Raw genomic sequence first — 26,454 nt, forward strand, 5'->3', positions numbered from 1 at the left:
AAAATGTACTCATAAATTTTTTAAATTATGTTATACTTTTTATCCTTGATTCACTGAAAATTCTAAGAACATCCGTAATCTTTGCTGTGTGTTTAAAATCTGCTATTGTAAACTATTGCTAAATTTCATCTATTTCTTATTCAGAAAATAAGGTTCCTGGTTCCATCTAGTACCAGACTATACAGCAGGTTCTACAAAATACATGACCACTGGCCAAAGGCCAGTAGAACAGTAAACCTGTTCTCTTTTCATACTAGACTCTTCTGAGTTAGAGATTTTTGTGCGTGAACATAATGAGGGGCAATGACTAAGTTAAAGGGTGTGGCTTCCCTCTGATAAGCAGGAACTCCGAGTAACAAGTTACATTCTCTATTAATATGCTCTTCATAATTCAGATAGCAAAATACCACCATAAAATAAACCAGTAGAAGGAAAATCTTTTTTTTTTTTTAACTTCACATCCTCCTGTTAGAATTTATAGGTCTTAACACAGAAAGTTAATAAAATATGTCTGAATTAACCCTTAATTAAAAGGTTCCTGGGAGGACCAGAAAAGTCTCCTCATAGCAGAATATTCCTATAGAGTGATGAAGGCAGAAGTGACTAGTTGGTAGTAGCTGACTAGTCTCGTATTAAATTTTAAGGTGCTAGTGGGTAAATCTTTGATATAAATGCAGATTTTTGACAGTCACCAAAGTTAGTGACTGATAAAATGCTGAAGGTCCGAGGTAAATCCTGCTTTGTTATTTTTTTAATACATGTTGAGATCTTTCAGTTGCTACAAACATTCACATAAAGCTTAGTTATTTGAAATCTGACTACATAAATGAGTAAATTAACTTTTTTATTGAATATCAAATTTATTTCAACTGTCTATAAACGGAATAATGATGCCTCTGGAAGATTATCAGAAAATTATATACATCTTGATGGTACTTCTTTTTCTCAGGTGACGTGGAAGAATTAGAAATTCAAGAAAAGCCTGCTCTGAAAGTGTTCAAGAATATTACTGTCATACAGGAGCCAGGAATGGTGGTGTTAGAAGTAAGATAAGATTATTTACTTTAACTAGGAGGGGGAAAAAATTTTAAGACTTCACATATAATTGTAGAGAAAATTTGTTTCTTCTCAATCAGGAAACATATATAATGTATGTGTGCATATTTTTCTTGCCCGAATCAGCTTAAAATATGACACAGCTGGGCATTTTCTATGAGTTCCAATAACATAGAAACTAATATCAGGGGCACCTTGGGTGGCTCAGTTCGTTGAGCATCCAACTCTAGATCTCGGCTCGGGTTTTGATCTCAGGGTCATGAGTTCAAGCCCCACGTTGGGCTCCACACTGGATCTGGAACCTGGTTGAAAAGAAAAGAAAGGAAACTAATATTAAATTAAGGCTTAATATTTAGTATATGTAGTGAATATAGGTCTCATGTGAGAAGTTTCAACTAATTCTGAGATTGCCCAGGATATCTTCAGTTATATCAAAAGAGCCCACGTTCTCAAGATAAAAATCAAATTCTATTACATTGAAACAAATAGACTGGTCATGCAGCACTTTTTAGAGAGCGGAATTTTAAAAATCCGAATAAGCAAAAGTAAGGTGACCCAAATACACAATGGCTAGAAACCGTTGAGTATGATTCCTACTATTAGAATTTTAAATTCCTACTGGTAGAATTTGGAACCCAGACACCAAATTAATATGATGGTTGATTTTGATAACTTGGCACCTGTTAAGTTTGGAGAAGGACTTTCAGAGTGAATCCTGGGACTAAATGATCCAGGGAGATCCCTCCTCTGTTTCTCCGCCTTGGGGTAGAATCCGATATAACTTCCCCATCCAGATGGTCCACTGTTCTGTTCTTACACAATTTTTTAAGATTTTAACCATTTCTTTTAGAGAGAGGGAGAGAGAAAGCACGCATGTGCAAGCTGGGAGAGGGACAAAGGGAAAAATTCTTAAAGCAGACTACCTCCTGTGTGCAGAGCCCATGTGCAGGGCTCGATCTCACGACCCCAAGACCACGACCTGAACTGAAATCAAGAGTCGGACCCTCAGCTGACTGAGTCCCCAGGCACCCTCACACATTAAGGAAGGTGTTTGTTCCTGAAGTAATTCACCTGGTCCCACCCTAGGAAAATGGTCTTGGAGCCCTGGGCGTGTGCAGGAGCAAAGGGTCCTAAGCTTCGTGTGGGAATCCAGAGGAAGTGTTTAGAACTACTGCTGTGTGCTTATGAGGCCCAGTGCTCAGAGATCTGCTTTTGAGTCCCAGCACCAAGTTACTGCTGGGTTAGCTCATGCGCGACCTCTGAAAAAGGAAGGTGTTCTGAGGGCCAGGTGAGGGGATGCCCACAAAGCCCTTGCCACAAAGGCTGTGCTCAGCAGATGGCAGAAAAGCCCAGCGTTGTTAATTTCAGGTTGGTTTCACAGTCAGAGAAAATGCACAAAACAGAAGTCATGTGTGTACAGTCGGTGGATGAGCGGGGAGCGCTCACGGCTTTTGTGGTCAGCCCTGTTCACGCCTTCCTAATACTGCCTTTTGCTTTGCAGTGGCTGGCAAACCCTTCCAATGATATGTATGCAGATACAGTAACAACCGTGATACTGGAAGTCCAGTCCAACCCGAAAATAAGGAAAGGTACAGAATGATTGCATTTTGGTCAGTTGATTCTCTCATGTCTCCCATGGTCTGCGAATTAAAAAGCAGAAGACAAAATGCTAGAACTTGACATCTGCTTGTTCCCCTCCCGTAGCCTTCAAGATACAGTATGTGCGTAACACCGCATGTCACTTACGTTTTACTTCTTGTCGTGCGTCTTTTATTTGTGCTGTTGCCCAAAGTCTGGTTGCCCTGAACACTAGGATAAAATTCCTTAGTCACGGTCCTCTCAAAACCAATTTAATCAGAAATTCCAAACTATTGCTGAACAGAGCTAGCGTGTCTATCTAGTAAGAGAATCTGCGGCCCTCTTGGGGTTTGGTGAAACCTATGGAACAGAATGGAGTCTCCCTTTAGGGCAATTTCGCAGTCACTTTATGTTTCCTTTTCTAAGTCACCATTTTCAGTCACAGAAGACACTAGTGAAGACAGGTGTGTGATTTCTTTACAGCTGTGTCTATTTTGTACATAATCCAGGGTAACGCTTCAGTGGCACGGAAGGTAACCCTTGAAGAGTTTGGGGAAGCCTCCCAGCCTTTACCCTTCTCCTGGTGCCAGGTCTTGTCCTCCGAGAGAATGGTTCTCTGTCGTGAAATTAAAAAAAATAAACAAATAGGTAGTGTTTGATTGCAGGAGGAAAAAACGTTTCACTGGATACTTAATGATCCATCGTCTTGTAAGTGACTGCATCTGTGTAACGAAATGAATAAATATGTAGACAAATCTAAATTATTCATCTGAGGTGCTGGGAAGCGCTCGAATTTGTTTTGAGGAATAGTAAAACATCATGAAAACGTTCATGTGGACACCGCTGATGAGTTGTGTTCGTTGAATTGGCTCATGGGGAGTGGACACCCCTGTGTGCGTGTTGCGTGGCGGAGGGAGCGGTGCGTCTCCACGAGTCTCACTCAGTGTCACAGTCTGTGCCCCTAAACGCAGAAGTACACACGTGACAGAACAGCTCCAAAGGCGGTTGTCAGGTTTTTCGTATTTTACTATTTTACATTTTTCTTAGGTGATAAAAATAGAACAGGCAGAGCGCCAGGTGGGGGTGTGTGTGGGAAGGAGGGCTTTCCTTGTGTGGCTGTCCCAGCCCGTGAGTGGTGGCGCGGTGAGGGACAGAGCAAAGGGCAGAGAACAAGAAAAGGTTCAAACCCAGAGCTTTGCGGGGTGCGCCGTTCAGGATGGACGCCCGCTTCCCCGAGAGCATGGCCTTCCCTCCTACCGCAGATGCGGTCCGCCCAGACCAGATCGCTCAGACCTGAATCGCTTTAACCTCCCGGGCTCCTTTCTGTTCGTTGTGTTTTGATAACCCTTTTGTAAGAGGAAGTCTGTCTTGTGGTATAACACCTGATGTCAGTATTCTTGTCAGATATGTGGTTGCTCTTCTGAAAAATGAGACATCTGTGCAAAAATGGTGTGTTTCTAGGCTGGTTAGGATGCGGGGGCGTCTTCGGGCCGAGTCACGTCTTAGCCACCCTGAGCCCGTTCCATGCCGTGAGGGGGCCACGGGGCGTGTTGGGCCTGGGACTGTCCGCTGTGTTGTCCTGATGCCGCCTGCAGCTGTGACGAAGCCGCCGCTTAGCGACTGTGCTGGAAAGCGAAAACAGACGTCAGCAGACGTGTCTGTCCGGGCGGAGCAGACGAGCGCGGAGCTGCTGTGGAGCGGCCTGACTGCCTCTTCGTACTCGGGTGCGAGTGGAGGGCGCCTCACTCTGATCTGTGCTGGCTGACAATGGCTGCTCTATCCTTAGTGATCATTTTTAGTAACAGAGTAACAGTGCAGACATGGCTTCCTAAGGTTGGCCTCCGGGCACTTCCCAGGGATTCCGTGCACACAGGCCGGAGGGGGGTTGGTCCCCGAGCTAACTGTGCTCAATCAGCAGGCCGCCCTGGGTTCCCTAGTTCTTCCCCGCTTTGTGCTGTGTTCAGCAAAGGAGAGTCTGTTCTTCTGGAGTAACGAGGTGCTTGCAGAGCTAACATGCATTTGACAAATATTTATCGAGCACCTTCTGTTGGGCAGGGGTATTTCTAGGTGCTTAGGGCGCAGCAGTGGACACAGCAGGTGGCTGCCCCCGGGGAGCTGGTGCTCTAGTGAGCGCTGGGGCAGCTTCGTAGGGCTTGGAGCGGGGGCAGAAGTGTGGGGTTTTATGGACCACTTTAAGGACCTTGTAGTCTGAGTGAAGTGGGTTGCGTTGTAAGGTTTTTAAAGGATTAGGCTGGTGCTTGTTGAGAGACTGGGAGGGTGAGTAAGAAGGCAGGCGTTTCATTCCGGGGCTTTTGTGGCGGTGCGGGTGGGAGGTGGGCGGTGCGGGTGAGGGGCTGGCGAAAAGTGTTTGGTTCTGGAGAGATGCTGAAGGTCGAGCCCGCAGTCTTTCCTGCTGGGTTAGGTACAGAGGGTGAGAGAGAGCAGACAAGATGAATTTTAAAGAGAGAAGACAGAGACCTGAGGAGTGTTCGCGCTACGTTAGCCTGGAAAGCTGTCACCCGTGGGACGAGGTGACAGGGTTTTTAATAAGCAGAACTAGCTTCTGCAGAAGCTGAAAACAGCACGAGGCTGACACTCCCTTTCCTTTTGCTGCATGTGAGGGAGTGGAGGACTTCATCACATACATGTGTTGTGTAACGAACTTTCTCCTACCCAGACTCGGTATTTGAACTCCTAGAACAGAGTCAGCAACCAGGGCCCACAAGCCAAGTCCAGCCCGCCCCACTTTTGTAAAGTTTTATGGGAAGACGGCGATGTCTGCGTCGCGCCTGCCGCTGCTGTCCGGGTGAGCAGAGCAGAGCCAGCTGCTTACAGCAGAGACCGCGGGGCTCACCAGCCTCAGATGCGATCGGGCCGCGTTCGGAGCTCGGCTGGGTCTGTTCTAGAGATGCCCTTTGCGACCGGGCCGAGTCTGCTTTGCTAGCATCCCTTCCCCTTTGTTTCTCATCCTGCCAAGACTTGGGTCCAGACTCTGGAAACACAAGTTGTGTTTGTACCTGTGTGTGTGTTTAGCCCCAATTTCAATTTCCGTATCCCCTTGTTCTCGTCAAGGACACACAGCCAAGCTGAAGCAGTTTCAAAATGTGTTCTTTTATGTTCTTCTGTTGCATTACGTCCTTCTGTTTGGCCCTGCACCTGTTTTCAGCACGTCCGGGTGCTCACCCGCACCCCCGCTGGGCAGGCGTGCATAGCAACTGTCTGATTTCATGCCGTCCGCTTCCGATCATGCGGATCTCAGGAGTGTGTCACAAAGATCAGTGATAAATAAGCAGACAGGCGGGCATGAGCACTGAGTTTGGAAAGTTTCTTTCAGTAGTTTCATAGCTTAGATGTTTTTAGTGTATTTTATGAGATTTTACACGTCAGTTAAATGCTTGTTTAATACTTAATAGAATTAATGATTACAATTAAAGCATAAGTTGTATTATGTAGCTTTCTTGGAGGGCATCTGGTTCATTGTATATTCAGTTAAAACTCAGACTATTTCAACAGAAGGAAAAAAAACTTTCTGCCGCAACACTGTGTGTTGTGATGGATGGTTAACTGCACGTGTGATCATTTTGCTGTATATACAAATATCAGATCATTATGTAGTATACCTGAAATTGATATGTCCTATGCCACTAAGATCTGCATTTTTAAAAAAGAAGGAAAAACATCATGAATTAAAAGCAATCAGAGTACCTGTAGTCAACAGAATAATTGAGGAGAAATGACAACCTGGCTCTTTTCCACAGGGTAGGTTTGCTGCGATCAACCTGAAACCCTCAACATCACTCCACAAAGAAACGTCGTGTTCTTTAGCTATAAGCCCTCAGTCAAGACAGCGACCAATCTGCTTACTTTTTTTTCCTCCCACTTTCTCTGTGAATTTATCTCTTCTGGACCCTCCATAAAAATGGAATCGTAATACATGGGGTTTTATGACTGGCATCTTTCACTTTGCGTAACGCTTCCAGGTTTCATCCATGTTGTAGCATGACTCAGGACTTCATTCCTTTTCGTGGCAATGTAATTTTCCATTGTGTAGACGTACTACAGTTTGTTTCTCCTTTCCTTAGTTGATAGACTCGCGGCTTGTTTCTCCCATGTGGCTGTCATGGATAACGTTGCTCTCAGCATTCGCATACGTGTTTTTGTGTCGACATGTTTTCAGTTCTTTTAGTCTGCACATGGGAGTAGAGATGCTAGGTCACGTGCTAACAGAATGTTCGCTTTTCAAGGACCTGCCAGACAGTTCTGCACAGTTTTGCTGCTGGTGATGGGCGGGGAGGCACTTCCTGATGTCCTGGGGCACACTTGAAACTCCACATCCCTTTCCTGAACCATCAGGTTCCTGTGTTTTGGGGTGGGAAGCTAAGTAATCTAACTGGGGCATGGTGTTAAATAGTACTCTTATTAAAATCACTATAGGTGCGTTACATAGAGGAGAATGCGAAAGTTAAACCATGTTGTAGATAAGACAGAAGCTCTGGAGAGCCCAGACGTGCCCCTGGGAATCCTGAGTTACAAGTTCACTTTCGCTCAAAAATGAGATGCAGAAGTTTTGAGGAACATTGCAAATAAAGTGTAAAATGTAACATTACAAAAATAAATGTCATCTTGTGGTTCTGTATTTAACAAGAACAAAAGACGAAGCCAAGAAAACAGCGGTTTGCCTCGGTAGGAAGGTGGTGTGTTTGTCACTGCAAGGATTCCATGGTTGACACCTTATCTTCTCAGTGGCAGTCTGTGTTCTGATTATCGACTCGGGAACGAATCTCAATAAGAATTTAAGAAATTGAACTCTGTTGCTTTCTTTCTGCCAGGTGTGGTGCAGAAGGTTTCCAAAAAATTAGAAATGCATGTTTACAGCAAGAGGCTGGAGATCATGCTGCAGTAAGTGTTGCCCCCATGACTGCCCCCCAGGGGTGGCGAGGGCGGGGGGAGGGGGGAGGCCGGGACTGGGTTCTGGCTCACCAATAGTGGTGAAGCTTAGGCAGGTCGCTTAGCTGCTCTGGGGGTCTGTGTCTGTGTCCGTAAAGTAGTTTGAACCGCATCCTTCCAGCAAACACTCTAGTTAGTCCCAAATACCCGTGACCTTGGTTAGCCATTTCTGGTATAGTTGACTACGATTCACCCATCTTTACTAAGGACAAGTACTAAACTCTTGCCTGGTGTTACTGTGCCCTTAAGAATCACTACATATATATTCTCCTTAAGTGTCAGTTCTGCATGAGGAGTGGTTTTCTTCTGGACTCGTCTCAGATAGTAAGTCTGTAAACTATGAATTACCTTTAAACTCAGCATTTTTTTAAATACCAGATATGTAGTACTCTTTAAGACTGATTTTGGGGGGCTCCTGGCTGGCTCAATCAGGTCATGAGTTCAAACCCCACAATGGGTGTGGAGCCTCCTTAAAATAAAAAAATTTTTAAATACTGACTTAGGATTTTTTTCCCAGGTAAAATAATGATTTGCATCATAGGGGATAACCACCATTTAAGCTATGTATTATGCCAAGAAAAGGAAAATTAAAAGATTTGAATTTAATTTTATAATTTCCACATCTAGCACAGTGCGTTGAACATAGTATCTCTCAAATTCTTATCGAATAAGTGACTGCTTCTACTTTTTTTTTCCACTTTTACTAACTGCCTCTATTTTTTAAATTGAGAGTTACCTGACTAGACATCTTAACAAAAGAAGGTGCTGTGCATGTTTGGAGGTTTGACGTTAACATTTCTGTTCTTTCTGCCAGATTCCTTACCAACAGTCTTTTAAGGCAGCCAGTTAGCAGCTTTTAAAAAATGGACAGGCTTTCAGGGGTGACCTTGCTAGAAGAAGCTACCACACGGCTTCAGAAAAATGTTCTTGGTGCTGCCATTTTGATTTTAAAAAGCATCTCAGTCATACAGACCAGAAAGCAGCTCACAGGGCTTGCTTGCCCAGACCCACCGCCCTGGCCATCTTCCTCATGCTTCCACTCACAGCCTCGAACTGTGAGAAACAGGAATGTGAACTAAAGAGCCAAAGCTTACATTGATCTCCTGAACGTGCCAAACCAGCACGTTTAATCTCCCAAGTCGATCATAATCTAAAAACTCCAGTTCTTTAGGGGCACCTGGGTGGCTCAGTGGGTTAGGCCTCTGCCTTTGGCTCGGGTCATGATCTCAGAGTCCTGGGATCAAACCCTGCATCAGGCTCTCTGCTCCACGGAGAGCCTGCTTCCCCCTGCCTCTTGGCCTGCTTATGATCTCTGTCTCTCTCTCTGTCAAATAAATAAATAAAATCTTTAAAAAATTAAAAAATAAAATAAAAACTCTAGTTGTTTAAATCCTTAGGATTTAGGATTGCATAGGAATGCGTTTATTGGTTTCTTTAAACAAACCAATAATTGATTACATGAACATGAAATATTTTTCCCTACCTTTTGAATATAGTTCTGGTTAAAATATAGCATTTTTCCTTAGTAACTAGGTTTCCCAGTCAGTTTTACTCAGACATATTGATTGCCGTTAACTGATTACCGTTATTGATTACCTGAGAGAGCAGGAGGCTGGCCGGCCCTCCCCACGGCCCGGCGGACCTCCACGTGGTCAGCGTGGGCCCATCGGGGGCTGACTGGCTGGCTTGTCGGCTTTGTGGACTGCCCTTCCCGGCCTGTGCCCAGCCTGCTGCCTGGACACTGGTGGCAGGTGCCTGGGTACCTGACGTGGACGGATGTGGAAATTAGTGCTTAAACTCTAGCTCCTCGGTGACAGGCGCAGGGTCTTAGTGACGTCCGTCCCTGAGAAGACGGCACATAGCAGATGCTCAGTGAAAAGAGTTTAACTCAAAAGAGGCATTTGAAATCCATCCAGGGGAGCAGACAGCGGTGGCCTGAGTCCGTTCAGTGGCGATACCTGGATTTCAGTACCAGCCCCACGGCCTCCTAGCTGTTTTCGGGGGCTCCCTGCATCTTGTTTTCCTCCTGTGTGGAAGGGGCTTCTCAGTAAGATTACTGTAAGTTAAGATCGTTCGTATAAAGTGCATACACAATGCCAGCTGAACAAAGTTTTTTGTTGGTTTTTTTTTTAAAGTAAGCTCTTGGCCCAGCATGGGGCTCGAACTCATAGCCCTGAGATCAAGAATCACATGCTCTACTGACTGAGCCAGCCAGGTGCCCCTGAAGAAAGCAGTCTTAATGATAGCTATGTATTTTACCCATTTTATAAAATTAATATGCAATGTTAAAAAGTACATCTGAGGAACAGGTAGATGTATTCTACTTCAGAACAAGGGCAGTCTTCAATATCACTTTTCCCCCAGGACGTAAAAATGTATTTGACTTACATGTTAATGTATCTGCACTAATCTGGCATCTTTGTTTACCTTAAGGGACATATTTGGAGAAGACTGTGTAAGTGTGAAAGATGGTTCTGTCCTCAGTGTCACAGTGGATGGGAAAACTGCTAATATCAACTTGGAGACACGGGTATGTAGCCGCTTCTTCCCACATTTCAGGACACTTGGAAGAGAAAGCGAAAACAGAAGTACTCTCTGGTCTCCCACGCGACAGCTCACTTTAGCATTTTGACATTTCCTTCCAGTTTTGCTTTTTCCCCCTACATTTGCTCTTTATAGGCTGTTTGTTATTATATGTGAAGTTACACAGTCCTGCTTTTTTTTTTTTTTAATTAATTTATTTGACAGAGATCACAAGTAGACAGAGGGAGGAGGAAGCAGGCTCCCCGCTGAGCAGAGAGCCCGATGCGGGGGCTCAGTCCCAGGGCCCTGGGGTCGTGACCTGAGCTCAAGGCAGAGGTTTAACCCACTGAGCCGCCCCCCAGGCGCCCCAAATCCACTCTTTTTAAGCTTATTTATTTTTTTAGTAATCTCTACACCCACTGTGGGACTCGAACTCACGACCCCAAGATCAAGAGTCAGATGCTCTGCTGACTGAGCCAGCCGGGCGCCCCATGTTCTTGCTTCTTCCCCATCTGCACAGCACACATTTCCCGTGTGCACTTTCTAGTTTCCCTTTGCCACGAGAGGCTTCAGTCCACCGCAGACTTTCTCTTGTTTGGCATCCGGTTGATTCCAGATTTTTTCAGAAAAGCTGTTCCTGGCTTTACCAGCAAGGTCCAAGTGGCTTTTCCAGACGTCAGGGTTCAGGATCGTGGGGCCTGCCCTGGTCTCACACTACAAACCCTGCATCATTATTTAAGCATAAACGAATACGTATATCTTCCAGGCTCGTTTTTGAAGATTCAAACAGTTCTACTAAATAACATAGATTTTAAATTTCTTTTATATTCTTTGAGGAGACACTAGTTAATTTTATCCCACTAGACAAATACGCTAAGAACATAACCAAGTGGTTCACTAGGGAAGAAATCTGGACAGCCAGCAAGCACACGAAGCCAATGTTCAGCTCCAATCCACTAATAATTAGAGGAAATACAGATTGAAAGTCCTCACTGTTGGCTCATCACGCGGGCCCAGGTGAGCCAGAGTGCTGGGACCTGGCGCCGGGGAAAACCGGGCCATTTAGTCTCAGGGCATTTTGGGGCGGGGAGGGGACTGTAAATGAGGTGGCGTGTTCTTTCTGCAGGGGAGTTTGGTGAAATGCCTGGAAAGGCTCAGAAAAGTAAAAGCTTTACCCACAATTCCACTCACTGGATTGAATCAAAGAAAATAGACAAGTTAATGATAAAATAATTGGAGCAAAGATATATGTGCATGGATTTCTACTCTAGCATTGATAATATCGACAAAACTGCAAGAGACCGGATTGTGCAAGAATACGAGACAGTAACTAATTCACTGAATAAACAGATTATGTGTATGTTGTACACCTCGACACAGAGGCCCATACAGCCAGCTGTCGGTTGGGAAGGCGGCAGTGTGCATCACTGACGGGCACAGTTGTCCCCCGGTATTGGTGAGGGCCAAGAAAAGTTAGATCGCAAGTATGATAAATTGCCCTATTTTGGTTTTAAAGAAATATGTATGTGTAGCTCAAAGTCTAGAAGGTTATACACGGACATGTTCACAGGAGTTAGTAGGTTCTAGAATTAAGGGTGTTATTTTTTCTTCCCTTACTAAGTTGTTATATAAGCAGTATTTACAGTATGATAAAAAATATTTTTAAAACAGCATCTAGTGTTTTGTAGCTGGGAAATAACTAGATTATTGGTATGAATCAGATTTAATGGCAAATGTTGAGTACCCAAGGACACACATCGCTTGCTAAATAATTTGTGTTACACAGACTGAGTTCCTAGTAGTGTCATTTACTGGGTCAGAATATGGGCTTTGAAGTAAATATAGTTCACTAGATTTTCCATTTATTCCTTTTACCAAAGTGAGTCTCTAATTAGACCCAGTGATGGTGCTGTCGGGCATACGTGTGTGGTGCAGGCCCGAGGGCCGCAGCTTGGGGTCCCCCGGGGCCAGGCTTCTGTGACCCCCACCTTGTGGGGACATGATTCTTGAAGAGGATCAGCCTGTCTTCCACGTAGCACTGGTAGACACTTAGGTCGAAAGGCCTGTTTGTGCTTTCGCTTTCAGACGGTGGAATGCGAAGAAGGAAGCGAGGACGACGAGTCCCTGCGGGAAATGGTGGAGCTGGCCGCGCAGAGGCTGTACGAGGCCCTCACCCCCGTTCACTGACGACGGCACGTCTCCGGCTCTGAGAACGCTTTTTCTTACGCTTGACTCAACTTCTGTTACTTAAAATACATTAGTTTCTTGGGAATAGCCTAGTTACCTGTGATCTCAAACGGCCTCAATTCCAGCAGCTGGAGTGCTACTCAATTAGCAACTCATGTGTCCGTTATTCCAGAACTACCGAATAAACTATTATTTTAGAATTTGATTCTGCTTCTAGGCACGTGTGCTGCTGCCAGTGAAACCTTCCAGATCTGCTTGTAGCAACCGGATCAGAAGGTCTCGGTGTCCTTTTTAAGAAAAGGCGTGATGGTTTGTATTTTCAGTTTCATATTCTGAACGGGAATAGAGATTAGCACTTCAAGTGCCTTTTCTGTTTCTTCCCTCCTGATACTTTTGGCACATTCGTTAATTTGTACATTTGTAAAATTATGACTTTTGGGATTCAGTGATACTTTCTTTGTGTAGTATCTACACATGCCATTCAGAAATACTTGGGCTATTATTTTTATGCCTCAAGCTCCAGGGGATTCAGGTGTGAGTTGTTGAATTGCTCTGTGTATAAATTAAATCACTAGGCCAGTTTCCCGAAGCGCCTGTAATTCAGACTTGTGATAACTGGACACAGGAGCGTGGGGGGCGGTGTGCTGCGGGAGCAGGTCAGCCGGGGTGTTCCTTGGGGTCCGCTTCCACGCACAGGTCCGACTGCCCCATGTGGGGGACCGAGCACGAGAGAAGCTCGCCCTCACCTTCACGCCCACCTCGAGAGTCGGTCTCACTCACCATCAAGCTGAAGACATTCGCCAACCACGGTCTCTAAATTCCACTGACCCTGTTAGTCTCTCCTTGCCTCACCTCTTAGTGACTTGCAGCCACCAAGCGCTCCTTTTCTGCATTGCTGTGACAAGCTTGAGTGCACAAATCTGAAGTTTTACTTGAATTATTTCTGTAAGAGACCCTACTTTTGTCTCTAGCCCAAACCAAAGCTCTAAGCGTCACCTTTCGTGTCACCTAAGATTTTGTTATGATAGACTTTTTTAAAAGATTTTACTTTAGAGAAAGCAAGAGAACCAGTGGGAGAGGGAGAGAATCCCAAGCAGACTGCTCCTCACCACGGGGCCCAAAGCGGGGCTCGACCTCACAACCTGAGCCAAAATCCAGTCAGGCACTCCACCGACAGAGCCTCCCCAGCGCCCCTGTTTTGAGAGATTTAAAACATTTTTAATTAAAAAAAAAACTATCTTAATACAACAGAATATGTACAGTAGAAAGGGAATGTGCCTTTTCCCCTAGTCCCTCTCCCTGAGGTGACCGATTTAAAGATTCTAAACTGCTCAAGTCTCCCCTCGTCTTCCCCTCACGGTGGCTCCGAGTCCCAGTCAGCCTGGCCCCTCCGGTTCCTGCCACAGCGCCCGCTCCTCCAGTTGACTCGGAGACACACGCACCTGCTCCCAAGCCCGCCCTGCTGAAGGCCCGTCAGAGCTTCGCTGTCATTAGGGTCGCGTCCAAACGCCTTAGCCAAGCCTAACCTTGGCTACATGCGGGAGTCACCTGCGGGCAGTAAAAACAGACCGAGGCCCGCATCGCGGCATCAGACGTCAAGTTCGTTGGTCCGGAGTGAGGATCCTTTCCGAGCACATTCTGAAGCTCCCCACGATTCTAGTTGAAGCTGGGGAGCTGCTGGCGCGGAGACCTGAGGCTCTGCGTCCCGCCTCCTGCCTCTGGCTCCGGCCCTTCTCCCGCCAGGCGCGCCGCCCCCGCCGCTGCGCGTGCCCGCCGGGCTTCCCATGGCTCGTTTTTTAGCGACGGCCATCATACTGCGGGGCACAGCTGGGGGACGAGGACTCTGAGCAAACTTGAGCCCTGGAGCTCCTGGGGGTCTTCGAGGTAACCGCCCCCCACCCCACCCGCCCCAAGGCTCTGTCCTTGGCCCCTCTGGCGTCCTGCCGGGTACCTGCTCGAATGCCCCCTCCCCCCATCTTACCCGGCCCGCCTTCAGCAAGAACCCGGTTCCTAGTGATCGTAGATGCTTCTACCCTTCACCCCGCTCGTCGGCTGTGGGGCCCCCACGTTCCCTCATTTCTCCCCGCTCCTGCAAACCCCATCTTCGTCCTTGAACAGCCCGCCTTCTGCAGACGTCTCAAGCTGTTCTTTAAGGTCAAAACCTCGATAAATGCTTGAGTCCGTTTACTGAACGAGAGGCGGCCGTGCGGTGACCGCGCCCCTCGGAAGCACTTCCCCACGGTCTCCCCACGCGGGCCCTTGGCGGAAACCTCGCCCCGCCCCGGCACCTGACAGGACGAACAACGAGCAGCGAGTCCGACTTGGAAACGGACAAAAACGAGCGTTCCAAGGGGCAACGGCTAGCGCACGGCTGGTCGCCAAAGGGGTTCAGCCCGCGCAGCCCCGGGAGCGCGGCGGGTAGTCATCCCGCGGGCGACGCGACGGCCACCGAGCCGACCCACGGCTCCGCGGGCGGCCCCGCCCCCGGCCGCTCGCCCCGCCCCGGATATCCGGCCCGGCCCCGCCTCTCCGCTGGCGGCAATATGGCGCTGTGCGAGGCTGCGAACGGCGGGGCTTCTCTGGCCTGGCCGCGGGTGTTGCTCTTCGGAGACTCCATCACCCAGGTACCGCCGCTCGGTCCTCACGTGGCGGGTCACTCGGGCGCCCACGGCCGCGCCCTGCCCCGCTGAGAGCGGCGGGCCGGGCAGCTCCGCACCGGGCCCCCGTCCTCCGGTCTGCCCCGCGGTTAGCTAGGCTGCCTCCCTGCACCCCGCTTCCCCCGCACGGGCTGCGGGGAAGGCTGAGCGCCCCCGGGTGGGATCTGCCCGGGGATGCCTGCAGCCTCCTGCAGCCGCCGCCTCCAGCGCGCCCTCGGACCCCCCGGCAGCCGTCCCCTTTCCAGCTGCCCCGCCTTCGAGATACCGGTGTGGGTGGCGCGGGACTTGCACGGCCGTTCCGTTGAGCCTGTTTTACGGGCGGGGGGAGGTGCGGGGACTCGCCCCCGGCCGCGCCTCGGAGTGTCAAAGCCTGAGTTCGCTGCTTTGCGTCAGGTTTCGGGATAATCAGGGACCCGGTCCGAGGAGGGGCGCCTTGTTCTCACCTTAGAGTCTGTCTTTTCCGGACCGCGCTTTGTGTCCCGCGCGCGGGTTCCGGAGGGGTCCCCTGCGGGAGCGCGGTGGCGCCTGTGTCACCTGCTGAGGTTTCGTGCAGCCCGTTCCACGCAGAAAACACTTGGAACCAGTTTCGCCTCTGCTTCCTCTGGTGGAACAAGCTGGTCATGAATACAGTGTCTCCAGGAATAACGTAGCAGATCCCATTTTCACCCAATCCCATTAAAGAAAAATACATGTTCTACTTCGGGGAGGAAGTACGCTTTCAAAAATTACTCCCGCGGCGGTTGTTTTTTTTTTTTTTTTTTGTCTCTTCAAACATGACTTCCTCAACCACTTTTCTGTGTATGTACCAATTCTTAGGCAAATAGAGCAATAAGTGTTCTCCAGATTTATAAGAATATGTTTAAAAAAGGTTCACCCCGAGTTCTGTGATTAACTTCCTTATTTTCAATTACGGAAATGCAGTTCAGCCTGGACCTTCTTTCTTAACTGAACATACAATCGATTTTTTCTCTCAAACATAATTTTAAGTAGCTTTTCAAGGTAAAAATGACCAGTATTAGTTCTCAATAAAATGCCGACGACTGGCTCAAATCCAGTGGATAGGGAAGAAAACTCCGCCTAATTTCCAGAGTGCCACTGAGGTTTAGCTGTAATGCCTGCCTCTGAGCGGGGCTAAGGATGGCCAAAAAGTCTGGGAGGAGGAGAGGAAAACAAAAGGAGTTGCTGACCAAAATATCCCTCTCTAAAATGTGCCAATTACATGGATGAGTAGTAACGGACTTTTCCTTTTTCAGTTTTCTTTCCAGCAGGGTGGATGGGGAGCGTCACTGGCTGACAAGCTGGTCAGGTGAGAATAGTTTCTAGATTGATACTCGAGTGTTCATTGATGGAAAGCTGTAACTGCATCCCAGAAGAGAGAGTGAATGATAGAGTTTCGAACAGTAAATCCCTCCTTCATCTTTGCCAGCCTTTCCTGGTTAGTATATACAGGGTTGGGGAAGGGTAGGAGGAAGGGCAGGCGCTCGGGGTTCAGCAGAAGTTTTGCAGATATGAAATCAAACCCTAAAAATTGTAGAAAAGATACTGGGTTTGGAGCCAAACACAGTTATTCACCATCTGAAGAAGACAAGTTCTTTTCCAGTTATTACTGTGGGTGGGGTATGATTTAAACAAGTAGTAAGGAATTCGAGTGAAAGAAAGTAAAGTATATTCATAAACCAAAGTTAGAATCATTTTTAGGTAGAGGTTTTTGTCCCCCCAGATTCTCTTTATAAAATAGGTCAGAAATAGTAATGATTTTGGCATTCTCTTTGCCAGACTTAATGTAAGCATGTGCTAAGGAAGTCATCAAAAGGGGAACACTGCCCCAATTCAGGAGGTTAAAAAATACTTAGAAATATTTTCCATATTTAAAACACTAAACACAAGTATTTAGAATATCCGTCCCCTGATCAGGAGTTTTGTCTTCTTTTTTAGAAGAAATAAGCAGGATGTACTACCAGTTTATTAATATTTGAAAATTTCTTCACCAGTATAATTAACATACCAAGAAAATGTATTTTATTTCCAAATGTGAAATGTGTTTTAAAATGTCTTCACTTCCTCCTTCATTTTTATCCCCTAAACAAGAAATGAAAAAATTGACCTTCCAACTTTTTCTGTTCTCAAATGCTTTCCCTATTTAAGTGGACTTAATCTAGAAACATGGACGTATCACTCAGTTTTCCCTTCTGTAAAATGGGAGAATTATAATTGCTAAGTTTTACTGAGTGCTTACCAGGTGCCAGAAACTAAAATGCTTCCTGTGCATTGACTCATTTAATCTTTATAACCACCCTGTGATTTTATAGACGAGAAGAATAAGGTGCAGAGGGGTTTTAACAAGGTCACTCACAGCTAAGAAGTGGCAGGTGGTGGGAGCCGGAGGTCCTGAGCCTCCGGAGAGAAGGTCACCTGCTTTCATATTGGGAGGCTTGGAAATGCTAATGTGAGCTTGCTTGGGCACCTGGGACTTGGCAGTGCTCACTAAATAGTAGCTTTTACATTTAGTAATCCCATAACTGTTTAATTGGCCTATTAACCTTTTCTGAAAAGCTAAATAACTCAAGTGGCCTGGAAAGCTGCATCTCAAATGTTTTACCAACACATAATTTTTACCAAATGTTTCCTAGTGAATAATTTTAGTACTAAAATCCTGTGAGAATTGATAGTTTACACATATGCTTGCTAGAAGACCACTCAGAAGTTATTTTTCAGAATTGAGAGCAATTACAAGAAAAGACAGTCGGAGACCATGTGTGGTCTGGTCTGTTGCCTCCCGTCTCTGACTACTGACAAGCATCCTGTTGAGGCCCGCAGGGCAGAGTGGCTGCTGACTGAGCCCACGGAGAGGCTGCACCTCAGTGAACTCTTACCCCTTTGGGCTCCATCACCCTTCCCCCCCCCCTGCCTGGAGTGCCCGCCTCTGCTGGGCATGCACACCCAGGCCACGTTCACTGGATTATTAGGAACTAAAATGCCACAGTGGGGCAGCAGAACCCAGGCGTAGGGGACCCCTGTACTTTGACTGGGTCCACTGGGGAAACCGGGGGGGGGGGGGAGGGCTATGGTTGGTGCTGACTGGCATGGGGGGCTATGGAGGCTGAGAAGCCAGGCAATTCCACTCCGTCCCTTTTTAGCGTCAGAGCCGCGTTCTTTCTGGTCCACCCAAACCACTGGCCCTTAGGCGGGCGTTTTCGTCTTTAGCTATGCGAGCCCTTAGGGTGAATTTTCTTTTTAAGGATTTCAGAGGGGGAGAGAGAAAATGCGTGGGTGGGGGAGGGGGCAGAGAGTGGCACAGGCAGGCCGAGTACGGAGTGCAGGGGAGGGAGGAGGGGGGCGGTGGATCTCACAACCCCAAGATCCAGACCTGAGTGGAAACCAAAAGTCAGAAACTCCACCCACTGAGCCACCCAGGCGCCTCGGGGTGAATTTTCAGTGTCTGCTTCAGCCACTTGCACAGCCCTGAACTGATTCACGGCTGGTTTGGTGTTTTTTTGAAGTGTAATTAACATACAGTGTTATGTTAGTTTCAGGTGGACTGATTCAGTGTTAAATGTAACCCAGTTTCCAAGCTGTACAGTTAAATAAGGCGCTACTGTGAGTGCCCTTCCGTGCGCTGCCTGCATGGAGAGCAGTAACTCAAATACATCATCGTGTCCCCCAGGGACCTCTTCTGTGTTTTAGCGTTATAAAAGCATTCTAATAATTCTTAAATCTGTTTAAATCCTTTTAAAATTTATTGATATATTTTCATTGGGTTCTTTAGCCGTATCTCAGTATTTCTTTAACCAAAAATACTTGAAGGATTTGGAGGAGTTAGAATAAACTCAGCTTTTTGTTTTTTAAAGCTCCTGCTGTTTGCTTTTTTTTTTTTTTTTTTTTTTTGTGTTTTTTTTTTTTTAACTGACATAGATCACAAGTAGGGAGAGAGGCAGGCAGAGAGAGGGAAAAGCAGACTTCCTGCTAAGCAGAGCCCGATGAGGGGCTCCATCCCAGGACCCTGAGATCATGACCTGAGCCAAAGGCAGAGGCTTAAGCCACTGAACCACACAGGCGCCCTTGCTGTTTACTTTTAAAGATTGGCCCTGCTTGGTTTATAAAATGGCTTAATCTACGCTGTGCCTGGAAGGCAGTGTCCTCGAGCTAGATGTTTGATAAGGAATCTTCCAGTTTGTTCTCACCCTTTCCCTCTGCATCTGAACTTAGATGCTTGTTATTAGCTGAGAATTTAAGTAAGAGTCTTGAATTTGCCAGTATCCATAGCCTTCGGAGTAAGTTGGGCACTTCTGATGGTACTGTTCAGAGAAATTCATGTAGCCTTGTCCTTTCAGAAGGGAGCCTCAACAGCGTCAAGTCTGGGCCTCACCCACTTGGACTTTCTTTCCTAGTTCACAGCCTTATAATTTTTTTTTTTTCAGTATGTAATGCCTGCCATTCATTGAGCTCCCTATGTGTATCTGGCTACTTTTAATCTTCATGCTGCCTAACAGATTAGGTATTAGGTCCTGTTTTGCAGCTGGGGAGCCTGAAGGTCAGAGAAATGAGGTAAATGGCCAAGGCCTGATCTGCTAGTTCAGGGCAGGGAGGTCCAGACCTGGCCGCTCTGATTCCAGACTTTCAGCTTTTCCTGGCCACATCACCCAGGCCTGAAGGGAGGAAGCTGCCTTGCCTTCTGGTTTTTTAAGCATTGCAGTGACTAAACCATTGGAGGGATATGAAACAGATTCATCTTGTCAAAATTTTCTTTTCTTTTTTTTTTTTGGCCCAGTACAGGCTTGAACCCATGACCCTGAGATCAAGAGTTGGACGATTAACTGAGCCACCCAGGTGCCCCAGGAATATTCCGTTTTAAATTAACTGAGTCTTTAAAATGGCTTGTCAGCTTTTTGTAATCATTATGCATGAAAAACACCAAGACTCACACTTAGAAATAAATGCGGCTGAATTTTGTTATTTTGTCCCCAAGATGTATATAACGTTTGAGAGCTTTTCGAGAAGTGGTAAACCAAGTCCCCTCCTGTTGTCTCAGCATCTGCTTCCGGCCTTGTGGCCCTGTGTTCTCTGCTGAGATGCAGGAATTGGAACTACGCACCAGAGTAAACCACGTCAGTTTGCTGACTGTAACCTATACTCCGAGGGTTTTTTAATTTTCATTGTGGACAACTTTAAGTGTCTACAAACATACCTGGGTTCCTGGCCACTAAGTAAAGGAACAGGGACACGAACCCAGGCGACTAGCTCAAGATCCATGGTCTCTCCCTTGTACCGTACAGTACTGTGAATCAAACCACGTATCTTTAAGGAAGCAAAACAAACACTACAGACATGTACATATAAGTATATATATTAAAATTGACTCAAGACCACGGGTTGGGCGTTGGGGGGGGGGACACTGATGATGATGTGTCCGTGTAGGTTTATCACTTTCAACAACTGCCACCCGGGGGGAGGGGGGCCGTGCATATGGGGGGCAGGAGTGTGCAGGAACTCTGTTCCTTTGCCTTTGCTGTACCCCTAAAATGCCTCTCAAAAAATAGTCCATAAAAAAGTCCCACAAATCATCTATATATTATGTCCCCAAATAACCACTGTTAGCCTCAAGCCCCAGCTTGTAACTTTCTGCCCAGGCTTGCTCGGATTGACACCGGTCTGCTGTGACCTCCTGGTGACAGGACCTCCCTCCCCACCCCCCACACAAGTCCGCAGACAAGATGCTTGGCCCCTTTGCTGTTACTCATCACCCCTCTCGTCAAGGAAAGACAACCTAGATCTTGGAAAGACTTAAGGACGCCACGTTCAACGACATGACTGCTCTTCCCAGAGGGAAGGTGCGGCGGGGGCGCCCGGCCGGCTCAGTGCAGAGAGCCTGCAACTCTTGATCTCGGGGTCATGAGTCTGAGCCTGGGTTGGGTGTAGAGGGGACTTAAAAGTTTTAAAAAGTGAAAGCCACTCAGAGCCGCGTGACATCAGCAGGTGCAATGGCCTGGAGGGTGCATGCTGGGGGCTCCCTGCAGAGGGACTAGAAACTGTTCTTTGCCCACAATTCATTTTTTAAATTCTTCATTTCAGAAAATGTGATGTTCTGAATCGCGGATTTTCAGGTTATAATACCCGATGGGCGAAAATCATTCTTCCAAGATTAATCACGAAAGGCAACAGTCTGGACAGCCCAGCAGCAGTTACAATTTTCTTTGGTGCCAATGACAGTGCGCTGAAAGGTAAAGGCATTCTTATGTTTTTCTAAGTCATTTTTAGCTATTTTGTATTGAGAAAGAGCACGTGCGTGTGAGCATACATGTCTGGGGGCGGGGGCAAAGAGGGAGAATTTTTTTTTTTTTTTATATTTTATTTATTTGGGAGAGAGAACAAGCAGGGTGGGGGCAGAGGGGAAAGCAGGCTCTTCATGGAGCAGGGAGCCCGATGCGGACCTTGATCCCGGGACCCCGGAATCCTGACCTGAGCCGAAGGCAGATGCTTAACTGACTGGGTCCCCCAGGCGCCCTTGAAGGGATTTCCAAAGCTCTCATACTTGGAGCTGCCGAGCGTGGGGTGAGGTGGGCACATGCTTATGGAACTGGTGGGGAAACTTGGGATCTTTCTGGAAAGATACCTGGTGGCATGCGTCAAAGGACTTCCGCCACCTAGAAATGCAGCCTGACACTCGGGCGGCCGCGACGCCCGTGGTGGCATCTGCGGCAGCGAACGCAGGGGGGTTTGCGTGGCGAAGTGGCCGCGCCGAGCTGGTCTCCCGGCAGCCGACCGCGTTCGAGGGTCACTCACAGAAGCGCCCCAGTGTTCCGTGAGAGGAGAACAGCGTGGCTCCGCGCGCTCCGTGTCCTCTCCGTGTCCGGAGGCGCTCGGGTCAACGCGAAGTGCTTCGCAGCATCCGGCAGCCGCCCGGGGAGCTCTGCGCGGGGGAACCGCGGGTGCTTGGCTTCGCTCCTGTCACTGCACCCACGTGTGGCCTGCAGTGGGCCCGCGAGAGTCCCCGCGCGCTGCACGGGAGCCGGGGCGGCGGTGAGCCTGCGCAGCCCAAACGGTGGACTCAACAGCGACAGCGGCCGCGTGTCCAGTGAGCGCGGCCCCTGCTCCGGTGCACCCCGCGCTTCGCGGAGGTCGTTTCCACGGCCCCGTCGGGGGGACCCAGTTCACCCCTCATGTGACCCGTGAGATGCGAGCACGGAGAGGCTGAGCAGGGCCCCCAGCCAGGGCCTCGGGGGTCCGGGGGTCCACGGCGTGAAGAGCCGCCCCCCGCCCCGGTTTCTGTCCTTGTGCCAAACCAGCAACGTCAGGAGTCCCAGGATCTGTGACCCCATCTCCACCTTCACTGCGGTCACTTGGAGCAGGCGCGCGTGTGCAGTGTCCGTGTGTCCCCCCCCCCCCGACAGACGAGAACCCCAAGCAGCACGTCCCGCTGGCCGAGTACGCGGCGAACCTGCACACCATGGTGCGACAGCTGTCTGCCGCCGGCGTGCCCGCGAGCCGCGTCGTCCTCGTCACGCCGCCCCCGCTCTGTGAGGCCGCGTGGGAGCAGGAGTGCCTGCTGCAGGGTGAGCGCCGCGGGGGGCGGGGGGGGTCCCCGGCTCAGGCCACAGCTGCCGCGAGTCTCTCGCTGAGGCCTCGTCGCCGGGGCTGCGGGGCCCGACCTGGTCCCGCCGGAGCCCACGTGCACACGTGGCCAAGAGCCTGCGGCGGCGCTGAACCCCGATGTCCCCACGCGGGGAGGCCTCCGGACTTCGCAGCCGCTGCTGTGCTCGTTTGTGTGTGAACGTGGCCCCTTCTGCCGCCTCGCCTGTGCCCCCGCCCTTGGCAGTGGGACCGCTCCTGCGCCCGGACCAAGGCGGCTCTGCGCGCTCGCCGGCCCGGGCAGGCGCTCTTGTCCTCCCGGGGTAGGGAGACCGTGTGTGGCTCTCCTGCGGCACCCGGAGGCGCTTGTGTCCCCACCACTGCTCGTCTTGGTACCTCTAGGTGCTAAGTCAGGACCTGGCCAGGTGCTCCGGACACAGAAGTGACCGGAATCCGGTTCCTGCCTGTTGCAGCAGGGAGGGCGGCAGTGAGTGGGCTCTAACGGACGGGTTGAAACTGTCTGTTCCAAGTGCGGAAGCAGAATCTAGAGATGTCCAGAAAGTTCCCCAAAGGAGGTAAATAGGGCAAGTTCACCCTAAGAAGAGGACAGAAAGGGAGGAAGGGGCCAGAGTGGGGACCCCCAACGGCCGTCCTCAATGGTTTGGGAGCCGGCGAGTCCGTCCTGCCCGCAGTCCGTGCTAAGCCTGGGCCAGCAGGCTGCCAGTTAGAGCGACGTCGGCGCTTCTCAGACTGCCGGTCGCAACCCATCTGTGGGTCCCAAAACCGGGCGAGTAACATTTTTTGAGCAGAACAGAAAAAAGTCCGCATCTGGGACATAGTCGGCCTCGCTCTGTGAGACCCGTTCCACTCCCGTAGATGCGGCTGGAGGCCTGGGAGGGCCGCAGAGGTTCGCCAGCTGGGCTTTGAGCCACAGGCTACGAGCAAGTTCTCCCGAAGACAGGCCCGTAGGCGTCCTTCTGGCCACAGTGGCCTCTGAGCGAGGGCGGGTGGGAGCCGCCTGCACAGTCCCCAGCAGTCACAGCCCGGCCCTCTGCAGACGTGTCCACAGCCCCTCCCCACTCTGCCCTTCTCTGGCTGAACCCCAGCGAGCTTCACACCAGTGCCGGGGTCTCTCCTCACATACCCAAACTTAGGGTCTCGGCCCGGCGTCCCCCTTGCTGGCCTCCGACCCCCCTCTGGCCGCCTCTGGCCTGCGTTCCAGCCGCAGGGCTCTCCTGCCTCTGACTTCCGGTCCACGTCCCCTGCAGGGACCAGCCATGGCTCCCTCGTCCCCACGGTCCTTGGTCCCCCGTCAGGTAGCACAGCACGCGGGGACCATCCTCCCCCAGTCAGGGCCGTCGGTGCGTGCCATGGCCATGCCCAGGCATCCGGGTCAGCGGGGCTGGCAGAGGGCCAGCTGCCACCCACACACTCGCTCTCAACAGGCTGCAAATTAAATCGTCTGAACTCGGTTGTTGGCGAATACGCGGGCGCCTGCGTACAGGTAGCCCAGGACTGCGGGGTCGACGTGCTGGACCTGTGGACCCTGATGCAGAAGGACACTCAGGTGCGTGGCTGGCTCGGGCCTCAGGGTGAGCACAAGCCCACAGACGGGACCCCGCTCTGAGTAGGCACGACCCTTGTCGCTGTGACCACTTAAACCAGAAAGCCGGGGTTGGGGGGGACCCCTTGCCCAGCCCGGTTCCTTGGCTGCACCCAGCGGCTGGCACCCTTCTCCGGGACAGTCAGGAGTGAGCACAGAGTGAAATAAAGGAGCCAGAAATGGTTCATATTTAAGGACATGCCGGCCAAATTATTGTAATGCCCCCACCCCCATTATAAAACTCATTAAAAGGTAAAATGATTAAGCAGGCCAGGGGTGGGGGGCTAAAATTCATAGGTGGAGGTAGGTGGTTCTAAATCTTTTGAAGCCGGAAAGCCCACTTGCAACCATCAAAGGTGAAAGCCGGCCCCGCAGCGGTACAGCCCCGGGAGGGCAGTCGGACGCTTCTCCGTATCCGGTGTCCCCAGGACCCAGCAGCGGCTGTGCTGCGCGTTTCCCTTATGAGGCCAGCACTTGGCCTCCAGGCCTCCTCCCGGACCTCGACTGGGCCTGGCCCGCTTGTGGTGTCGCAGGCCGGGAGCAGCCGGGGCAGCAGCAGGAGTCCTGGCTTCGTCTGGGCTAAACGTCCATCCAGGAGGTCCGGGAGGGCCGTCCTGCTCCGGGGGGCGGGGGGGACTGTGCACTGCCGAGAGGGGCTCTTACGAAGTCCTTCGAGATTTTCTAGAGTGGGGTGGGAGGGGGTTTTCCTGAGATCTCCAAAATGCAAGAGGGGGCACTGAGGCCTGGGGCAGCGCTGGTCTGGGGGAGCTGTGGCCCAGCCGGCACCAGCAGGGCCGGGGGTGGGCTTGGGGCAAAGCCTGCTCCCCTGGAGCAGCGGCTCCTGCTCGGGCCTGGGGGTACAAGCTCCTTCTGCCTGGAAACCTGCCCCCGGGACTAGGGCCCCCAGACCCCGAGCGCTCCTAACAGCAGGTCGTGTTTTTGACATTAAGGTGCCACGTTGGCTCCTCCAGCCTCTTCCATCTGAGGAGCCGGAACAATGGCTCTCCCTGCTGCTAAAAGCTCTGGGGCAGGGGGCAGTGCACGGCCCACGGGTCACGGAGCTCAGGGTGCACAGGACAGTGGGGCTGCAGCCCACGAAGGGCTGGGGAGCAGCGGGTCTCCGCGGTTAACTTCCCTCTTCCCCTGCAGGACTTCTCATCCTACCTGTCCGACGGGCTGCACTTGTCGCCAAAGGGAAATGAGTTTCTGTTCTCTCACCTCTGGCCTCTCCTAGAGAAGAGAGTCTCCTCTTTGCCCTTGCTGCTCCCGTACTGGCGGGACATAGCCGAAGCCCAGCCGGAACGGAGCCTCCTGGGAGACGGGGACCATTAGCCACAGAAAAGCCAGTCTGCCCGGTAACTTATGGAAGCGGACAGTGCCACAAAGATCCCAGGATGAGTGATCAGACCTTTGCTCGTGACCTTGGAATACGGAACCTCTGCCACTAAGATCAATAAAAGCCTTAGAATTTTTAGGGAAGCTCTGCCCCTCGGTGTGCTATGTTGTGGTGACAGCTGCCTGAGGCAGGTGTCCTCAGTGCCTCAGCTACAGAAGCAACCCTGGGCCGCCTGCTAACTGTATACATGGAAAAAAAGTAAAGACAAAATTTGTTTAAAAAGTCTTAATTTTATAAAAAACGATTTTCTTACATGGAGCTGGGAACCGTTCACTCTCACATACACCCACTCACCTATCAGATTCCAGGAGCGTAACTAAACTATATGACGACTAGTTAAGACAGCAAACACCACAAGGTATCAGTTCAAGTATTAGTGTAACAGGCATCTGCATAATGAACGTCCTTAGAAGAAAAGATTTGATTTGTCACAGGTTCAGTTAATTGCCCTCAAAATTTACAAATTATCTGTTAGAATGTGTTGGCTGTGAGCACATTTCAGTACGGGGGGAAGGGGAGCTTTTAACTCTTAATTTTAAGGAAATCAGAGTTCAATTTGATGATTTTTATCCTTCACAAAGTAAATGCACACAGCCCTGAAGCACTAAAGCAGGAAGTAATGCAGTGTCCCCTGCGGTCCCCACCGGGGGTGTGCAGGAGCCAGCTGTGGCGGCAGAAAGCCGCAGGCCCGAGGGAAGCCGCAGGCCCGAGGGAAGCAGCAGGCCCTCCCTGCTCAACGGAGCAACTCGGCCTTTCACGACCACTGTTCTCTGATGAGAACCAGCTCACGTACCTCGTGGCCACTAGTGTTGCAAAGAGGAAACCACGCTCTCGTTTCGAAGTCGCTCAGGTTTTCTGAATGGCGCTCGTTTTAAGTGCGGCAGTGGTACTAGACAGACTTAGAAAACAAACTTCCCGGCAAACTGGGGCCCTGAACAGTT

General features: G+C 49.8%; 2 protein-coding genes across 6 annotated transcripts in view; both read left to right on the forward strand.

The window, feature by feature from the left end:
* The window catches only part of CPSF3 (cleavage and polyadenylation specific factor 3), a 45,028-nt gene extending 32,532 nt beyond the window's left edge, over positions 1-12,496 (forward strand). For both annotated transcript variants that reach the window (XM_032866819.1, XM_032866820.1), the window contains exons 14-18: positions 950-1,044; positions 2,558-2,645; positions 7,464-7,533; positions 10,015-10,111; positions 12,190-12,496. In XM_032866819.1, the coding sequence (XP_032722710.1) occupies positions 950-1,044; positions 2,558-2,645; positions 7,464-7,533; positions 10,015-10,111; positions 12,190-12,291 (452 nt within the window). In that variant the 3' untranslated portion in view covers positions 12,292-12,496. The remainder of the gene's footprint in view (positions 1-949; positions 1,045-2,557; positions 2,646-7,463; positions 7,534-10,014; positions 10,112-12,189) is intronic.
* A 2,293-nt stretch (positions 12,497-14,789) lies between these two features.
* IAH1 (isoamyl acetate hydrolyzing esterase 1 (putative)) lies at positions 14,790-25,594 on the forward strand. 4 transcript variants are annotated; one of them, XM_032866821.1, is made up of 6 exons: positions 14,790-14,915; positions 16,202-16,254; positions 21,018-21,166; positions 22,337-22,498; positions 23,960-24,081; positions 25,267-25,594. In XM_032866821.1, exons 1-6 carry the CDS (start codon positions 14,835-14,837, stop codon positions 25,447-25,449), a joined length of 750 nt encoding a protein of 249 aa, XP_032722712.1. In that variant the 5' UTR covers positions 14,790-14,834; the 3' UTR covers positions 25,450-25,594. The 4 variants fall into 4 exon arrangements, with proteins under 4 accessions (XP_032722712.1, XP_032722715.1, XP_032722714.1 ...); XM_032866824.1 differs by having other exon boundaries at positions 14,798-14,915; positions 21,050-21,166; XM_032866823.1 differs by lacking the exons at positions 14,790-14,915; positions 16,202-16,254 and adding an exon at positions 16,271-16,383.
* The last annotated feature ends 860 nt before the right edge of the window (positions 25,595-26,454 follow it).

This window comes from Lontra canadensis, unplaced genomic scaffold, assembly GCF_010015895.1.
Source record: "Lontra canadensis isolate GAN:19392208 unplaced genomic scaffold, GSC_riverotter_1.0 scaffold32, whole genome shotgun sequence".
Taxonomy (NCBI): domain Eukaryota; kingdom Metazoa; phylum Chordata; class Mammalia; order Carnivora; family Mustelidae; genus Lontra; species Lontra canadensis.